Below are 19,585 nucleotides of genomic sequence, written 5' to 3'. Positions count from 1 at the left end.
ACAGGCATATGTAGAACAGATAAACAAGATTATACTGTATAGCATGGGGAAACATATATAAGATCTTGTGGTGGCTCACAGTGAAAAACAATGTGACAATGAATACATGTATGTTCATGTAAAACTGAAAAATTGTGCTCTACACTGGAATTTGACACAACATTGTAAAATGACTATAACTTAATAAAAAAATGTTAAAAAAAAAAAAAAAAAGAAGTGATGAGGTCTGCTAACCCAGGCTTCCCGGCTCCACATTCCCCATGTCTGATGAGAAGGGTGTCCTTCTTCCACCAGATGCAGGGAGTACACCTTCCATGCGGGAGACTTAGTTTCTGCTTTCAGGGAAACAGAGAGGAGGGCCAAAGTGTCCCTCTTGCATTGGCCATTTCTTTTTTTTTTTTTTCCTGATTCTTATTTTTACTGAAGTGTAGTCAATTTACAATGTTAGTTTCATGTGTATAGCAAAGCAATTCAATTATACATATACAGACATATATATATTTTTCAGATTCTTTTCCATTACAGATCATTACAAGAAATTGAATATCGTTCCCTGTGCTGTACGGTAGGTCCTTGTTGTTTACCTATTTTATATATAGTAGTGTGTATCTATTAATCTCAAACTCCTAATCTATCCATCCCCCCTGTATTGGCCATTTCTTAAGTAACTTTAAATCAAAATAATCAACATGCCATTGAAGTATATTTTGGGAGTGGCCTGCCTCGGGCCCCAATGCTGGGATGCACGTGTTTCTTTGACTTGAAATGGACCCAGGTGAGCAGCCCAAAGGAAGCTGGAAGGTGCACCCTTAAAATGGAGTCAGGGCCAAGGTTTCCAGGAGCCTATTTCCAGGGCTCAAGAAACCCAGAAGCACAAAGGCGGAGAGACAGGCAGGGGCTGAAGTGGCACCAGCCTTTGGAGCCTGTGTGAGTGTGGCTGTAGCACCCGCCTCAAGTAGGTGAAGGTATGTCTCGAGTGCTCTGCTGCTGACTTGAGGCTGGCAGGTGCTCCATTCAGGGGACAGTCACTCTTACTGTCCCCAGACTCATATGGAGTCCATAGGAACTGGATTGATTCAGATTCTGGAAGCTTGACCACTGTGATGCTGTCTCCTGTTTTCTGCAGTCGTTGCCTTTGTGTTGCTACTTCTGATTCGTGAGTGCTGACTCGGCACAGGTGGGCTAAGGAACCCTTAGAGAAGGGATATGTCCCCGTGTGAGCTGGCCCTGCAAATGGATGATTGTATTTCTGGGGCTCAACTGGAGGCAGCGGGGAATCCAAGTAAGAGGGTGTACCACCTCCACGGAGCACACAAGCTGGAAGGGACCAATGCCGGTTTCTTCCAGAGAGCTTCTTCCTGGAGGTGGAGGAGGCAGGGGTCATGGAAGGGGCCTCCCTCAGCCTTGCTCCCTTGGCATCATGGCTTTGCCGCCCTCCACCAGCTGGGTGACTTTAAGCCAATTACTTCACCTCTCCGAACCTCTTTTGTCGTTTATGGCTCCTTAAACAATTCTTAGGAGGATGAAATGATATTAAGAACAGCCCGAACCCCAGAGCAGGCTCTGCCTTCTCTCTTACAGGCCGGGGGCCTCTGGGCTCTGCTCTGTCCTGGCACCCAGGCTCTCTGGCTGTGTTTGCACAGACCTAGTTCTGTGGTCCCAGGGATGATGCTGGCTGCAGCTCTGAGGTACGTTTGCAAATTCCCTTCAGCACAGCCCAGCCAGGCCCCTGGCTGTGTCCCTGTGTGGATCAGATCTGGGGAGGTGACCACAGAAGCATTTGGCAGGAGCAGAGGGAATTCCTGTCTCTGTTTTGCCTGCTCCTTAGTCATCCATTTCTCCTCCTGTTGTGTCTTGTTTTCCTTTGAGGAGGGACGAAGCTACTACAGACTGCCATCATTGTCTCCCTTTCAGTACTGCCTTCCACGCTCCAGGGGACATCTGAGAATTCTTGGGTCACAAGAATTGTTAAGGTAAGAGCAGCCACCCATGTCCTTTGACCTGACAGCCTCACATACACTTCAGCCTCTCTGAGCCTTTCCTCTTTTCCTCTGCAAAGCAGGGCAGGAATGCCCTCCTCCCTCACCCACTCACTTGTTCATTCATTCGGTCCATCCCTTTTTAATTAAGACTCAGCTGTGAGAACAGTCACTCCACTGGATTCTGAGGTTACAGTACTCTGGTCATTTAAGACGTATGTACACAAATCCTTTGACAATCCTGACTTCAAGGGATGGGGTTTAATTACTCTCCCCTTGAGCTGGAATGGACTTAGTGACTTATTCTAATAAAGGGAATATGGCAGAAGGGATGGGGAATCACTTCCGAGACTAGGTTATAAAAAGGTGCTGCTTGCCACTATGGAGGACAGTGTGGAGGTTCCTTGAAAAACTAAAAATAGACTTACCATATGATCCAGCAATCCCACTCCTGGGCATATACCCAGAGAAAAACATAATTCAGAAAGACACATGCACCCCATGTTCATAGCAGCACAATTTCAATAGCCAAAATATGGAAACCACCCAAATGTCCATCAACAGATGACTCGATAAAGAAGATGTGGTGTGTATATATATATATACACACACACACAGTGGAATGCTACTCAGCCATAAAAATGAATAAAATAATGTCATTTGCAGCAACATGATTGACCTGGAGATCATCATTCTAAGTGAAGTAAGCCAGAAAGAGAAAGAAAAATGCCATATGATATCACTTATATGTGGAATCTAAAAAAAAGGGACACAAATGAACAACTTATTATTTATAACTAAGATGATTGATTTCTTGAATATGTGTAAGCACATTTGACTGTCCTTTATGATTGGATTACAGCATTCTGTTGAATCTTATTTTGTAGTTGGTTTTGTTCCTTTGATAAGTGGGTAAGTTTAAAAAGCTAAAGCACTAAATTGTTCTTAGAAACAGTACATATATAAATTTTAATTAATTAATTAATTAAATGGCTACAAAATCCAGAATCTAGGACATTCTAAAAGGTATATATTAGTTACACTGTATTCTACCTTTAAAAGCTGGTGAAACTTTCATAATTTCCCATTGTGTGATTGAGGAAGGTTATACCCAAGTATTGCCCATTAAAAATAACTTTTTGAACAACAGCAACAAGAAAATAACAAATAAAAAGATGCTGCTTCTGACTTGAGTTCTCTCTCTCTCTCTCTCTCTCTCTCTCTCTCTCTCACACACACACACACACACACACACACTCTAGGGGGAGCCATGTCTGAAGCAGCCCTGGGAATAGCCCCAAAGGCAGGAGCTGACGGCTCATGCCAGCAGCCACTGAGGGAGCCTGGATGTGCAATAGGCGGCGGCACCGGGCCCACGACTTGTCTACAAGCCCACAAGGGGCCCTGAGCCAGAAGCACCCAGCTCAGCCCCTCCCAGACTCCGGACCCTCTGAAATTGTGAGATGTAAGCATTCTGTTGTCCAAGCTGTGTGATTTTAGAATGATTTATGACACAGCAGTAGATTAACCTAAATCCATATCACCTGCCCACTTGGCGCTTAGGCTGGGGGAAGAGAGTGAGCAGGGAAGTTTGAGTGCTATGGAAGGATGCAGGTCAGCCGCACAGAACGGTGTATGCCACATAACTGATGCCTCAGTAAATGAGGGTTCCCTGGGCCATCCCTATTCTAAACAAATTTACCCGGACTTCCTTCACTGCAGAGGCCAGGTCATAACAGTGATGTAATTATAGTTGAGCTGATCTTTGTGAAGAGCTCCTCAAATTCTCACAAGTACCTTTGGAGGAAGGTTCAGTTATTCTGTTCTACATCCGAGGAAACCGAGGTACAGAGAGACGAAGCCAGTTCCCAAGGTGTCAGGGCGGAAAGTGCCCGGCGGGGATCCGGGGCCAGGCCGGCAGGCCTGGGAGCCCACACCCTCCTCCCCTCCAGGAGGCACAGCCCCACTCCCGCTGCCAAGTCCCCATGCGGACACACAGCCACCCCAGCCGCGTGCAGCCCATGGGAAGGTGGAGGCGCCCTGACTCCGCTCCGGGCCGGGCTGTGGAAAGACCCCAGCACCTGGTCTGGAAAACATATGGAATGGAGCAGGACACTACGGGGCCTCCCGGGGACATGTCCCCCCCCACCATGGCCTCCGGCTGCCTCTTGTTCGTAGAAAGCTTTAGCCTCCTAGGTCTTCCCTGAGTGCCAAAGAATATATTTAATCCAAGAAGTGAGAAAAAACAGAAGCAAAGGAAAACAGACAGGCAAGAAAACATAATAACAGTTTAGCCATTAGAGTCCGGGACCCTTAGTTCCCTCTCAAGGACTACAGATAATATTCTGGGCCGTGTCCTTTGAGCCGCTTTACAGGTACTGAAACCCCTGCCGGGTGGAGGAAGTTAGCTGTGTGCTGCCTACAAGCACGCAGACCCCAGACCGGTTGGAACCAGAAGGTGGAATCTTCTGGAGCCTGACCCTCAAATGGCCTCTTCATTCATTGACCCAGGGCCATGCCAGCTAGATGAATCTAACCCCCAGGGACTTCACGGTGTGAGAGAGACACAGACAAGCAGAGAGATGGTACCCAGACAGTGTGGGGAGTGATGAAGGGGTTGCGGGGTGTAGGGGCAGTGGGAGCCGAGAGATGGGTCTGGGGGTGTCAGGAAGGCTGCACCGAGGAAGGACCTCTGGGCGGAGTCTTGAGGACATGCCTGGGTTTGTGTTACCTGGCTGTTGCTCCGCAAGGATTAGCTGGAGAAATGCCTAGAAATGAAGGGTGTCTAGGCCTGTCAGGGCAGAGAATCTGAGAGTCTGCAGGCCCTGAAGCTGGCGGGTAGCAGCTGCCAGGGAGGAGGGGGACACAGATTCCCAGGAGTCTGGGCAGAATCAAATAACCCTGGGCTCTCCCGTCTTGTGACGGCAGATAAGCGCTATCTGCGTGTGCATCCAAACCCCGAGGGGCACTTGTTCGCCCACGCTGATTCCTCGCGAAGGAGCCCAGAGTAGGCACTTTTAACAAGCTCCCTGGGTGATGTCGGTCACAGTCTGAGAGGCACTGCCACAGGGTCCGAGCCCCTTCCTTTGCCCCATTCCCTCCAAGCCTCCAAACAGCCCTGAGACTCGGGCATTGTGACATCACCACGCTGGGCAGTGGGGGAGATGGATACATTGTGCAGTTTGCTCAGCACACCTGAGAGCAGAGGCCCCGCCCCCAGCTCATACTCCTTTATCCCACACCTGCCAGACCGGTCCTCCCACCCCACCCCTTAACATCCGTGAAGACACATATAACTGCTGGTCAGATCCACAAACGGGTTCACAGCAGCCTCTTCGGGAGAGACTGACGGAGAAGCAGGGGATGAGAGAGGGGAAGACTCTGAGGACCACCCCCAACCCCGCCGGTACACAGTGAGTGATGAGCTCCGGAGGCTGCAGCCGTATTAGCTGCTAGAAGCCACGCGTCTCCAGAAGGCTGTGTGTGCGCGTGCATGTGTGCACACGTGTGTGAGTAGCAGTGTGGGCGCGTGTAGGGGCGTTTGTTTATCTGAACTCTGCATGTCTTCATGGAAAATCACCATCAGGAATGGCAAGTGGTCTCTCTTACTGGATTCTCCCAAGTGGCCAAAGCACTTCTGTGTCTGTAGCTGTTGCCATCTTGGTGTCACCTCGCTCCCACTTCATTCCTTGGGGAAAGGTGACAGGTGGTCCACTCTGGGGTGCAGCTCTGTAAGAAACAAGAGAAAGTCACCGATGTCACCTGTTTGCCATCCCAGCTCCTTGCGGCAGTGCCTCTCTGCCTCTTTATTAACTGAGACAAGGTCGGCAGAGGGCTTAGGACAGTGTCACACGCGCAGCTAGTGGCATTCAAGTGCTACTAGTGTTTTCAGTGTCGCCCCCACCTCGCACACCCTGCACATCGTCACAGTTGCTGATGAAGAGACATGCTCACGGGCTCCAACCTCATGTGTCCTCTGTCAGTTCTGTCAACAGGACACACCCTCCCACCTCTGGGTCTTCACTCACGAAGTGCACAAGTAGCATTTGCCCCATTAACTCCTGCTTGTCCCTCAGGTCTCGGCTTCAATGCCACCGCCCCAGGGGCCCCTCTGGATGTCGGGCTGCAGAAGGTCCTTGATTGTCTCTCTTAGTTCCCTGTTCTCCTCCTTAACTGATCTGCTTCTGTCTTTATAACTCCTTCACCTCCTCATATTCTCTACTATTTTTTTTTAGCGTTTTACTAAAAAACCAACTTTTTATTTTGAAATAATTTTAGATATACAGAAAAGTTGTAATGACAGTACAGAGAGCTCCTGTGACATAAATATCTGATGTCACCATGATCTATGTCTCAAAACTAAGAAGTGAACCCTGGTATGGTAGATTTATTTCAATTTCACCAGTTTTTCCACAAATTTTTTCCTCCAGGATCCCATCCAGGAAACCACGTTACATTTAGTTTCCACACCCCCTGAGTTTTATCTGGCCTGTGACAGTCGCTCAGATGTCTTAGTCTGTTCAGGACACTGTAACAAAATGCCACAGACCGGGTGGCTTCTACACAGGGGCTCACTCATGAGGGCTCCATCCTCATGACCTTGTCCCCTCCCAATGGCCCCATCTTCTAATACCATCACATTGGGGTGAGGATTTCCACATACAAATTTTGAGGGACACAAACCTTCAATCCGTAGCACTAGGCTTTGTGTGCTTTTCGTGACCTTGACACTTTGGAAGAGCACTGCGGGTCAGGTATTTTGTCAAATGGCCCTCAGTCAGGGTCTGTATGGCGCTTTCTCATGATTAGAGCGACGTGTTTGGGGGCAGGTCCCACACAGGCGATGCTTCCTTATCATCACCCCACAGCAGATGGGTGTCAACACGACACATCACTGTGAAGCTGACCTTGACCACACGGCCAAGGTAGTGGGCGTCAGGTCTCTCCACCTGGCGCTACAGTTCTTCCCCTCCCATGCCCTGTTCATAGAAGCACATCCCTAAGTCGAGCTCACTCTCCGCAGCACTTGTCCTCAACTGGCATGCGATGTATTTTACGTTTCTGTTTTACTCTTTGTGGGTTTTTTCCTGCTGTTGTCTGTCTGTACTAGAATGTAGCTCCTCCGGAGCAGTGATCTTTGTTGTTTTCTTCATTTATCTTCAGCACCCGGAACAGCACCAGTGGAGATTCAGTAAACATCTGTGGACAAAAGAATTACCCTCATCACAATTTGTAATTCTATGTTTGTTTGTTTGTGTCCTCGGTTATTGCCAGGGCCCATGTCTGCTGGGCTCCCCATTCCATCCGTGTCCTGGCTCCACGCCCGATTCCCTGTAGACACCACCCCACACACAAAAGCCTTTGCATGAAAGAGCTAAATAAACAAGCCTAGGCTGTTCAATGGGGCGTGAAGTGCTTCATCGGGAGGCCCAGGGCATCCCTTCCCATCTGAGTCTCCACACGGAGGGGTCGGGGGGAGGGGTCCTGGGCCCTAGCCTTGTTCCTCTGCTTCCTGGAGGCAGCGGGGTTCACAAGGGGAGGTCCCCCGACTGCATGAGGTCAGAGCGGGGAATGAAAGTGGGCTCCTGAGAACAGGAATGAACTTGGCAATCGTTGTAGCAACTCAAAGGTGGAGTGACTGCTATGCATTGAATTGCGTCCTCCACCCCTTCAACTTCATATGGTGAAGTCCTAACCCCAGTGCTTCCGAATGTGACTATATTTAGACAGCAGGTCTTTAAAGAGATGATTAAGTTAAAATTAGGATGGACCTTTTCAGAATGGTGTCATCAAAAGACCATAAATAACAAATGTTGTTGAGGGTGTAGAGAAAAGGGAGCCCTTGTACACTGTTGGTGGGAATGTAAATTGGTGCAGCCAGCGTAGAAAACAGTATAGAGAGGTTCCTTAAAACTCTAAAAATAGGACTACCATTTGACCCACAATCCCACGTCTGGGTTTATATCTGAAAAAAACATAAATAATAATTTGAAAAGATAAATGCACCCCAATGTTCATAGCAGCATTATATATAATTGCTACGATATGGAAGCAACCTAAATGTTCATCAACAGATGAATGGATAAAGAAGATGTGGTATATATACACACAATGGAATACTACTCAGCCATAAAAAAGAATGACATTTTTGCCATTTGCAGAAACATGGATGGATTTGGAGGGTATTATGCTTAGTGAAATAAGTCAGATAGAGAATGACAAATACTGTATGATATCATATCTGTGTAGAGTCTAAAAAATACAACAATCTAGTGAATAGAACAAAAAAGAAACAGACCCACAGATGTAGAGAACAAACTAATGGTTATCAGTGGGGAGACGGAAGGGTGAGGGGCAAATAGGAGTGGGGATTAGGGAGCACAAACTATTATGCATAAAATAAACTACAGGATACCTTGTACAACATGGGAATATAGTCAGTATTTTATAACTATAAATGGAATATAATCTTTAAAAATTGTGAATCACTGTATCGTACACCTGTAACATATATATTACTGTACATCAACCATAGTATACTTCAATAAAAATAAGAAAGTAACCTTCAAAAATAATTAGAGTGGCCCCCAATCCAATATGACTGGCAGAGATTGTGAGAGAGGATGACTAGGACACAGACACACACAGGGAGGACCATGCGAGGACAGAGAGAAAAGACTGGCTGTCTGCAAGCCGAAGAGAGAGGCCTCAGAAGAAACCGCCCTGATGACACCTTGATCTCAGACTTCCAGCCTCCAGGACTGCGAGATAATACATTTCTGTTGCTAAGCCTCCTAGTCTGTGGTACTGTGTTATGGTGGCCCTAGCAAATGAACACAGGGGCTAAGAAAGAGGGCCCCACGGGGGACAGCCACACCAACAATGTGGGCACCCTCCAGACCTGGTATCTTATGTCACCTATTGAATGAGGTCAATCCCAGGAAGGGGCAGGTGGGGTGTTGGAGAAGCAGGTGTGGTTGGGTGTGAGCGCCCCCTTGAGGGCAGTGAGTCATCTGCTGATGTGCAGATGGGAGAGCGAGGGGCAGGAGATAGATTAGGGGGTAAATTAGGTGCAGTGTCAATGACCAAACCACCCTGAAACTGAGATGAAAGAGAAGAGACAAAACACAGGTCTCGTGTGCAGGGTCCCTGTCACTGGACTACAAGTATTGTCCCCTTTCTTCTTTGTTTTCCTTCACACACCCTGCCCTGGTCCAGACTGAGGTCCCCATGACTTCCCGTGTGCACCGCAGCTCTTCTCCAGCTGTCCCCTCTGCCCGAAAGTCCCAGCCCTGTTCCCAAATCTGCCGTCTGGTGAAGCCCTACATACTCTTCAAGAGCAGCTTGGGGTAGGGAGTGGTAGACCGAGTGCTTAGCATGCACAAGGTCCTGGGTTCAATCCCCAGTATCCCCATTAAAATAATAATTATGAATAAATAAATCAAAATTACCCTTCCCCCCCAAAAACAGCAACAACAAAAAAAAAAAATTAAAAAAAAAAAGACCAGCTCAGCACTACTTCTTCAGCAAAACCTCTCCTGAGCCATCAGAAATTATCAGAAGTTAATTCTGTCCTTCTGAGCTGCTATACCAATTTGCTCCTCCAGGATCGTGTGACAATTGACTTACGTGACCTGCGATGACTCCCAGCTCCGAGCTTCCTTCCACGACATGCGCCAAGGCTTCCCCCAAGTCAGCCACCCCGAGCCCGTCCCGACCCCCCACATGGTAGCTGTTTTGTGAGTGTCTGCTGAGTGAACTTTAGACAGCGCAGGACCTTGGCCTTACACACGCAGCACAGTGGGGCCTCCCCCCGACCTTGGACTGGCTGGGTAAACTCGGAGAGAAATATTTGCTAAGGCAGACCAGGTGTGGCGAAAGGCAAAGGCGCCCAGGAGCAGGTCTGACCCCACGAGGAGGCCCCGTCCTCCAGCTTCCCGAGTCTGAGACACAAACGCAGGCAAGCCGTCTGGTTCTGGGTGCAGCCGTCTGCCCTGCCGCCAGCCAACCCGTGTCGTTTGGGTCCCAGAGCCTGCACTGACACCTGCTGGGGGGGCTCTAGGTAGACACTTAACATTGCTCTCTGTGAAATGGGTGTGTTGAGGGATTAATGAGATCACAGAGGCCACGTGTCCCCACAGCTGGCCTGTAGTAGGTGCTCAGTGAGGTTCAGACCTCGGTGGTTCTCAGGGGCACCCATCCGCCATACAGTCCAGTCTCTGGGATCAGAGCGCTGGGTGCAGGCTCACTGAAAGCAAGCTAGGGACAAGGAAGGTAGGGTGACAGGCATTCAGGGATCAGGCTTGGGGACAGCTGATTAGGGGACAGTCTGAGACTGAGTGAAGGACTCATTCATTCATTCATCCTTGAAAATGTCTGATTCCCTTCATCTGATACCGAAGCAGCATGCTGGGTTTCGTGAAGGAGGAGAGTGAGCCTACCTGGATGTCAGAAGAGCTGGTACCCTGATTCACCTGACCTGGGCTTCTATTTCCTGGTCATGTCTCCTCTGTAGCAGAGAACAGGGCTGAGAGTGAAGTCCCGGAGCCACACTCCCGGGGTCAAATCCTGCCTCTACCACTGAGGAGCTTCTCACCTGTTCTCTGCAAGCTTCAACTTCCCCATCTGTAAAATGGGGATAACAGTACTGCCTACCTCCCACAGGATATTGTAAGGGGTAAATGCAACCATCCAGGTAAAGCACCTAGCTTTGAGCCTGGAACATGATAAGCTATTAATGTCACGTTTTCAGAGCTACTTCCATAGGGACAATGACACATAGTGTTTGCAAAAGGCTTTATTGTTATTGTGGACACTAAAATTCACAGTTAGTCAACAGAGTCTTCAATTGCTCTCTAGTGTTTGCAACAGACCTCCATTCTCCCACCCCCAGACAAGCCCATGAGATGGTAAATCAATCCACAGATGGTTCAATCCTCTGACAGTCCACGTCCACCCTGCCGGCCAAGGTTCTTCTTAAAAGATGAGTGGCACTTGAATGTGTTGAAATCAACTGTGAGGGGCAGGGAAGACCTTAGCCTTTTCAATGATTTCAAAGGTCCTTCAATCCTTGACCTGACCCTTCATTGTATACATGGGGAAACCAAAGTCCAAAGAGAGACAGTATTACCCAAAGTCACACAGCTGGGACAGAAGCCCCATTCCATACTCCCATTTCAGCATTCTTTCCAAATCATGATGGACTGAGAGCTGGTATTGCTAACATGTGGGGGACTAGGCTTGGAAATTCACTTCCTGGTGGCAATATCTACCGGAACAACCCTCCTGCAGAGCTTGGTGTCACTGGACTGGGCAACAGGGACCTGAATTCTGGGTTTCTCTCTGCCACTAACATGCTGTGTGGCCTTGGGCAAGTCAACCAACCTCTCTGAGCCTTGGTGCTAATCTCCATTGATGATGGGTGAGGGCAAGACTGAATGTTCTCTAAGGTTCTTTGGAGCATCCAGGTCTTGCAATGGTGTGAAAAGAAGCAATCATCAGTATTTCAATGTCATTATTATTATTACTTGTGAAAGTCTCATTAGTCAACTAAACCTGTGTGAATCACCAGCTCCCAGCCACAGTGCACCCTCGTCTTCCACAGTGGAGGCCTGTGCCTTTCAGGAGAAATCTCCACCTCACAGGCGGCTCACTCTGCCAAAGAAAAGGATGTTCTTGCTGTTCTCCACAATGAGCATTAGAAAGGGCCTGTTGAACACGATCCGCTGAGAGCTGAGCCGGGCCGACCTGAACATGAAGATCGTCCCAGTGGCTGCGGCCGCTTTGGTTCCCGACTCGTCCACCTCCACCACAGCTTTGTGCACCATCTGCAGGGGGGACACAGAGCGTCACCAAGCCACTAGGGGCTGGGAGATGCCATCGGGGCAACAGCCACCTGCCAGTAGCATCATCATCGAAGTATCTGTGCTACTGAGCCATGAGGCAGGTGGGAAATGATGCAACTGAACAGCCCTTGTTCACCAGGGCTCGAAGGTGAGTGCATGTGTGGCTTTCATTGAATTTTCATGGCATCTCACAGCGAGGGCAAGACTCTTCAATTTTATAGAGAAAGGAGGCTCAGAGAGGTCAAGCAATTGTTAGAGGTCACACAGCTAGTGAGTGAAGGAGCTAGCGCTGCATTCTTAGTTTTGATTGCTGAAGACAGGAAACCTTCCCGCAAGGCACAGTGCTGGATATGACTTCCCAGTGCACAAAGGATAAGATACAAAGTGAAACCTTTGCTTCTTGAGAGAAAAGAAAGAAAGAAAGACTATGGAATGAGGAACGGAACGGAACGGAACAGAACAGAACAGAAAAGAAAAGAAAAGAAATTTCTGAAAGCACATGCTCACCTCAGACACCAGGATGCTGGAGTGGTTGCTGATGCCGGCCAGGTCAGCTTGGGAGGTGAAGACGTCACTGATCCCCAGCTTGGGGAGGACTTTCTCCAGCTGATAGGAGCCCTCAATGGAGAACTTGGGTAGGTAAAGCTCAAGCTGCCTGGAAAGAGAAGAGGACTCTTCTTCGACTCTTCTAGAGCATTGACTCACTGCACTTACATTCCTGCTGACCCCTCTTGGTTTCCTAGTGCTCATCCAGCCCGTTGCCTCGAGGGGACCCACCCAACTCTGGACTTGGACATGGGTTGTCCCCAGAGGTCACTGTCCACTCTGATGTCTCCCTGTAGCTGGGCCAGGCCAGGGGGCTGGGACTTCACATGTCGCCTCTGGGCTAGGAGACAGCTCCCGGCCTAGGTGAGTTTCCCCGCCACTGCTCTGCAGCCCGAGGGGCACCGTGTCTCCCTGGGGGTGAGCAGCAGTGGGCTGACCCCGGAGAAGTGGGAGTGATACCTCTTCACGGACAACTTGAGCCACTTCCTCAGTGTTTTCTCCTTCAGTCCACTCTCCACCTGGCCCATCCCGCCCTCGCGGGGGAGAATGAAGAAGGCGGTGGCATTCCCTCGGTAGGGGACCCCCACCACCCTGCAGGAGAGGCTTCGGTCCAGGAAGTAGTAATACTCGTCTTCATGTTTCATCATGGGCACCCGCACCGCTGTCTCCGAGGTCACGTGGAAGTCCTGCTCGTGGGTGCTTTTGTGGTCGAAGCTTGTCTCCCACTTTGCTAAAGGTTAGAAGGGATACATGTATAACTGAATCACTGTGCTGCATAGCAGAAATTAATGTGACGTTGTAAATCAACTATACCTCTATTTTTAAAAATCAGGTTAAAAAAAGAAAGATTAAAATGGAAAAGGAATTTGAAATTCTCAGCTGCCAATGAAAAAGGTGGAGACAAGAAACCTACCAAACAAAGAGCATCCTCTTTAGAGCAGTTTCGTTGGCGGAAGTGGTGGCTGAGCCTCTTGAAATAAAGACAAGCCACTTCCTCATTTGGGGGACAGGCTGGAACTTTTTGTGGGGCTTTTCATTCCACATTTGCAAAACAAGGAGGTTGGTACTCATGTCTTCAGAAGCCCTTAACCCCTAATGTTTGCTTCTCTGATGTCCTTACTCAAGGTCAAATATCCAAGTGAAGAGGGTAACTAATACGGATGGCTGACAACGCTACCCTATACCTGGGTGATTTTTCAGTTAACACTGCCCACTCTGGGGTTTCCTGTAGGACTTTTTCTTCCAAGTGATATATTGTTTCCATCTTCTTAGTGGTAATCAAATATGGATCCCGCCCCAGTGCCCCACGAGCTTACTTCACGGCTGTCCTCTGCAGCCTAGCCCTGGACCAGGGGACAAGAAATCTTAGAGTCCAAACTTGATACTCACCATCTGTGACCATAAGAAGAGGGGGGTTCGGTTAACAACTTAACTATTTTCCTCCTTCCCTTCCCCCCCATCCCCTCCCCTCCGCATCTCAGCCCTGCCCCGTACAGGGCTCGGGAGTTCAGTATCTAGGAGAAGCAGACACACAAAGCTGAGGTGAGTAGGGATATTTACAAGAAACATCAGGGAGGTAATGATGGGGAGCTCAGCTCTTGAGGTGGGGAAAAAAGACTCTTCAGAACAGGATTTCTTGGCTGAGGAAACAGCCCCTAGAAGGGCATGGAGGTGAGGATCTGGGGACAAGGGAGCATCTGGGAAATGCCTTCTAAGGCCTTTCTAAGGCCCACAGTCTTGCCCTGAGCAGCCATGGCGTCAGTTTCTTTGGCACCGTGGCCATGACAAACACACTTCAGAGCCTGCTTTGGCTTTTAGGTGTTCCCAGGACCTCCAACAGGAACCAGCTCTTTCCCAGTGGAGGAAACAGCACCCGGGGTCATTAACATCACCCTACAAAGTAAGAAGGCACCATCTCACCCATGGCTGATGGTTGGCTTCACTGTTACCGACAGGTATCAGGAAGGACTAAATCCACTCCCACTCTTCTATGTGTACCGGAATTGGATACACACACACACACACACACACACACACACACATATATATATTTTTTTTTACATGAGCAGCTGAAAAGAGGAAGTTCAGGTTCAAGCCCAAGGGCCTTACCTTTAAAGAAAATGTAATTCACCATAACCATGACCTCAGTGCCATCCAGAACCTCAACCAAGTCTGCAATCTTGCCTTTTGTTTGCTTTGCCACGTAATCATTGATCTGCTTCTTGGCCCCTTCGGGGTCCTCAAAGTTAGTGGAGAAAGTGTCTGCCAGGTACAGCAACCTCATGGCACTCAGGAAGGCGTCCTGGATGGGCACGGTGGGCTTGGTAAACAGGGCATTGCCGAGGCTCAGCTGGAGCTCCTCTCTGGGCTGCCCAAGCTCCTGTAGCAGCCGCTGGGAGGCACTGTGGAGCTCCTCATCCCAGCTCTCCTGAGGGTTGAGGCCCAGGCCCTGCAGGATCTGAGCCTTGGTGTTGGACCGAGCCCCCAGGGAGAGCATGGCCAGGCTCATGGAGATGCTCAGAGGGGAGAAGAAGACGTTCTGGTTGGGGGCAGTTGCAGCCAAGGCCCTGTAGAGGTCGAAGGCAAAGTCCCCACTGCCAGGGGCCACTGTGGCAACCACGGGCAGCAGCTCCCGGCCTCTCTTCTTCGTCTCCCCAGAGTGGTGGCGGTGGAGGGTGGCCATCGGCGGGCTGAGGAGCACCAGGCACAAGAGGAGGCAGAGCCGCATTGTGGCTGCCCCTTGTTCTGAAAGGGAGATGAGGAGGATGAGCCCAGAGAGAGAGCATGCAGCCAGCACATCCTCTCAGAGAGAAGTTTGGAAGAAACACACAAAGCCTACATCCCGGGAAATGGCACCGCCACCAAGAGACTCAGAGGGCAGTGATGGACCCGAGAGGCTGGGAATGATGGTTTAGGAGGCCCTGGAGGACAGAGACCTGGGGATGTGGACATCTAATGGTGAGGAGAGGAAGGACAGGGCACCCAGGTGGGGACTGGCCACCAGGGCGAGAAGTGTCCTTTCATCCACAAGTGGTGTATGGGGTGATGGGATGTGGGGCAGAGGGCTCTCCCATGTTCTGCCTGGTCAGCATCTCTGAGGTTATGGGGAACCAGCAGCCCGCTCCCTCTAACCGTCACTTGGGTCCCCCAGTGTAGCGTCTGTAAGACCTCATGGTCCTTCTATGAGCTCAGATCAGTTAACCTCCTGTGGTCCCCATTTTACTGCTGGATTTGTCCTTTTCATTCAGAGCATCTACTCAGTGGCAGGCAGGGTGTCAGGCTCCTGTGGTTCATCAGTGAACATATGATGCCACCAGACCCCCTCTCCTTCCCCCAGGGGCATAACCCATAAAAACCTACAACCCATGCCTGGGGCCACTCTCCCTTCTGAGACTGACTGCATTCTGCCAATGAATGTGCATCTCTCTAAATTAACTTGCTTTCCCTTTCCTACGGCTCACTCTTGAATCTTTCCTGCTCGAAGCCAAGAACCCTCACTTGGTGGTCCATCCTAAGGACCCTGCAGGTGCCAGGCTGCAACATTTTTCTCTTTTGCAACAGTGTGACCTCTGTGTCCTTTAGACTACAGTCCCTCCTACAGAATGTTGGAACCATCAGGATAGCAGGATGCTGATGAAGAAGCAATTCAGCTCAACACCCACATACACATAGAGATTAACAATGAGCTGGTCATGCCCCTTTGAAAGAATGGCTTTCAGAAAATAGCTACAGATCGAAAAGGAGTTTCCTGCTTGGAGGGAGCCCAAGGACAGCTGGCTGGGAAGAAGGAGTGAGAGCTCTGGCCTCCCATCCTCCTGTCCCTGCAGCTGCCTGGTGACCTTGGGCAAGTCCCTTCCTCTCTCAGGCCTCATTTTCTATGGCCTCATCACTGCCCCCACCTCCGAAACAGAACTGATCTGATGGGCTGGAGCCACTTCTCCGAGTGCCCCATGAGTCTCCCGAGGCAGCAGGGGCTCAGCTTCATTCAGGCGCCCCTGGGCGGCAGGTCTGGGGCCCAGAAATCTTGCTCCACTCCTCTCTCTCTGTCACTTACATAGTGTCTAATAGGTCACCGTCTATTAGACACTATGTAAATACTATTGAAGTTCATCTTTACCAAAAACAAACATCAATAGCCCCACTTTACAGCTGAATAAAGTAAGGCTTAGAAAAATGGAATAGTTTGTCCCAGCCAGTGAGTGATGGAACCAGGATTCAAATCCAGAGTCCTCTGGTGTACATGCTGCCTCTTGGTTCCCTTTTGTGGCTCTGAGAAATGACACATGGCTCCCCCTCTTCTGTGGCTGTGAGTATCCCTGTGTCTTCCCCAACCCTGTATTAGCTCATGTATACTCCTCCACAGCCACATGGAGTTGGTATTATAATTGTACAGAAGAGGAAACAGAGGGTCAGAGAGGTTAATTCTGAGAAAGTGGAGGCCTAGGGGCCCATTTCAGGTTTCCTAGTTTCTAAGCCCAGGCTTTGCCATCACACTCTTGGGCTTCTGGTGCAAATACACAGCTTTGACACTGTTTTGTGGCAACTCTGAGCCAGGTGAGTCTGCTCCCAGCTCGACGAGCCTGGATCTCAGGAGACCAGCCCCCACTGGGCGACAGCAGAGCCTGGCCTGGCTGACCCTCTCCTGGGCCCATGACGCCAGTGTGTCTGCAGAGATGCCTCCATGTGCCAGGGGGAAGAAAGCAGATCAATCAAGCTCATCTGGCATTCCAGGCCAAAGGGACTGGCGGCGGCAGCAGGTGGGCATGGGGTGAGCAGGCCCTGGGCAGTCCTCCCACTGGTCCCCCACCATCCAGACCCAAAATCTGCTGGCACATATTCCAAATATTAGGCAACAAGGTCCCACCCTGGTTGACTTTGGACTTAACCGTGGGAGGTGTGCGGCTCAGGAGGGTCTGTCCACTACCTGCTAATTACAAAAGGAGAGGTAAGACTTGGAGCTGGGCAGAAAGGGGAAGACTAAACACTGGGGAGGTGGGGGGTGGGTAGGGGGCAGAGCTTCCCAGAACCAGCGACCTCTGCCTAAAAATGTCGTCGCTGCTCACTGACTTGGTAAAATCTAACACTGATTTGCACGATAACCCACGAGGCTGCATGTGGTCTGGCTCTAGCTGGCTCTCGCCAGCCTCACCTGACCTGCTCTGCCCCTGGGCACGCTTCTTCTTTTTCAGTTTCTAACACAGAAGCCCCATCCCAGCCCTAAGCCCTTTCACCCTCTGTTCTCCCTGCTGGAACCCTCTCTCCACTTTTCTCACCAGGAACAGCTTCTCCCTGGGCTCAGGCCTCCGCTTAAACGCCTCTTCTTGGCGGTACCCTGTCCACGCTTGGCCCCGCCCTCTCCATCGTTATCCTCTAAAACAGCCCCTTGATTGTCTCTCTCACGGCTCCATCGGTTACAGAAGGGCAATTACATTTGCGTGCACTGTTGACTTCTTGTCCCTGTCTCCCCCGCTACAACATAAGCTCATGAAAGAGGAACCTCACATGTGCTGGTCCCACTGTGAGACTTCTCAGTCAAGGGGTAATGCTCAGGCCCCACTGTTCAATGAATGGATGAGTGGATGGACAAGTAGACAGATGAATGGACCCCATCCCCGTCTCTGTAATTCAGAGATGTTAAACCACAGGCTGGACACTGAGGAGTGGAAACAAGCCAGGCTGGGCATGGAGAGCTGATCCCTGGCGGCTCTGGGGCTAACTTAGCAGCTGACCTTGAGTAACGCCCCTGCTGAAGCTCAGCTTCAATTTCCTTTCTCTTTCTTTTTCAAAACCACTTTATTGAGGTCAGACGGACATACCAAAAGCCATACATACTTAACTCGATGTACACAACTCGATGAGTTTGGAGCTGAGTACACACCCATGAAACCATCGCCACCATCTATGCCCTGAATACATCCATCATCTCCCCAATTTCCCTCCCACCCCCTTTATCCTTCAAGCTGTGGTTTCTTGATCTGTCAATAAGGATGTTGGCCTAGGGGAGCAGTTTTCCTTTTATTGTTACATTTCTTGCCAAGGGCCCCATCCTAAAAGAAACTGGAAATCCCATTCATTTTATGTCTACATTTTGTTTATTTGATAAATGACCAAATGGGGCCAGAAACTCTAGCGGCCACTCTGAGTGGCTGCCTCCAGGCAGAGTGGCCTTATCTCAGGGAAACATTATATTTAATCATTTTCCTGATTTCCAAAGGTCCAAGATTCCAGGCACAGAAAACAATAGAAGCTCTGATTTATCGAACACATCCTGGGTACCCGACATTTCGTCCCCATTACCTATTTCAGGGTTTCTCAGTGCTGTAGGCATTTGGAGCCAGATCATTCTTTGTCAGGTTGGGAGTGGGATTGGGGTGGGGGAGAACTATCCTGTGCATTGTAGAATGTTTACAGCACCCCTGGTCTCTGCTCCCTGGAAGCCAATAGCAGCCCCTCCTCCAGTTACGACAACTAAAAATGTCTCCAGACATTGCCAGATGGGCCCTGGAGGCAAAAATCATACTTGAGTGAGAACCACCACTTTATTTAATCTTCACATCACAGGGTGCGCAGGGTGTGATAATTTGTATCTTACCCACAAGGAATCTGAGACTCAGCCAGATTTAGCGGGTTCCCAAGACCACATGGTTAGGGGGACCCACCTCTGCTACCTCAGAGGCCCTGGCTCCCTCCCCATCAACGTGGAGAGATTTTCGTGTTCACCCTGGGACACCATCAAAGCTTTTAAGCCCTCCGAATCCCGTAACACCAGAGTCCACGCCTCGCCAGCTCCCCGCACGCCCGAGCCCACGGGCCCTCCACCTGTACTTACTCTGTCCCGTGGCCGAGCGCACACAGCGGCGGTGTCGGGCAGTCAGGCTGTGTAAAGAGCAGAGGGCTGGCTGGACTGGGGCCAGCGTTTGTCACTGACCACAGCAGAGGGGCCCTGACTCCGCCCCTCTGCTGGCTCCGCCCCTCCTCTGGCTCCGCCCCAGTCGGCCCTGCCCTGTCCTGGCAGAGCTTCTAGATCTTACAAGCCAAAGTCAGCCCAGTTCTGGCCGAGGCCACCCCTTTGCTGCCCTGAAAGCCCCACATGGCCACCATTTGCCAGCAATGGCACAGATGCCCCAGGGAGACCAGGCTGGACAGCTGACCAGCTGCTGGCGTTGCAGACACAGGGACAGGGACAGGCTCCCAAACCTCCCTTCCTCCAGGCTG

The 19,585-nt window shown here is 50.2% G+C and overlaps 1 protein-coding gene and 2 long non-coding RNA genes across 3 annotated transcripts; 1 reads left to right on the top strand and 2 right to left on the bottom strand.

The window, feature by feature from the left end:
* Window positions 1–2,929: 2,929 nt before the first annotated feature.
* LOC106729549 lies at window positions 2,930–9,753 on the bottom strand. The gene is made up of 3 exons (XR_001365973.2): window positions 9,609–9,753; window positions 6,663–7,178; window positions 2,930–5,708 (listed from the first exon to the last, which is right to left on the bottom strand). It is a non-coding gene; the product is annotated as an uncharacterized LOC106729549 (long non-coding RNA).
* On the top strand, window positions 5,261–7,377 carry LOC116664394. Its single transcript, XR_004320910.1, has 2 exons — window positions 5,261–5,392; window positions 7,143–7,377. It is a non-coding gene; the product is annotated as an uncharacterized LOC116664394 (long non-coding RNA).
* A 1,005-nt stretch (window positions 9,754–10,758) lies between the features above and the next one.
* SERPINA5 (serpin family A member 5) lies at window positions 10,759–19,351 on the bottom strand. Its single transcript, XM_006184213.3, has 5 exons — window positions 19,200–19,351; window positions 14,480–15,115; window positions 12,830–13,100; window positions 12,332–12,479; window positions 10,759–11,806 (listed from the first exon to the last, which is right to left on the bottom strand). The coding sequence occupies exons 2-5, from the start codon at window positions 15,096–15,098 to the stop codon at window positions 11,618–11,620; spliced, it is 1,227 nt and encodes a 408-aa protein (XP_006184275.1). The 5' UTR covers window positions 15,099–15,115; window positions 19,200–19,351; the 3' UTR covers window positions 10,759–11,617.
* Between the last annotated feature and the right edge of the window lie 234 nt (window positions 19,352–19,585).

This window comes from Camelus ferus, chromosome 6 (assembly GCF_009834535.1).
Source record: "Camelus ferus isolate YT-003-E chromosome 6, BCGSAC_Cfer_1.0, whole genome shotgun sequence".
Classification (NCBI taxonomy): Eukaryota; Metazoa; Chordata; class Mammalia; order Artiodactyla; family Camelidae; genus Camelus; species Camelus ferus.
The sequence above is the reverse complement of the archived record's forward strand: the minus strand, read 5'-3'. Positions and strand labels throughout refer to the sequence as shown.

Bases quoted from the DNA above. Each gene is read 5' to 3' on its own strand.
- SERPINA5 (XM_006184213.3), bottom strand. From the start codon at position 15,098: ATGCGGCTCTGCCTCCTCTTGTGCCTGGTGCTCCTCAGCCCGCCGATG. The intron at 13,101-14,479 runs GTAAGGCCCTTG...TCTAACCTTTAG, and splicing joins GAATTACATTTTCTTTAAAG to CAAAGTGGGAGACAAGCTTC. The intron at 11,807-12,331 runs GTGAGCATGTGC...TCCCCCCTGCAG, and splicing joins CCAGCATCCTGGTGTCTGAG to ATGGTGCACAAAGCTGTGGT.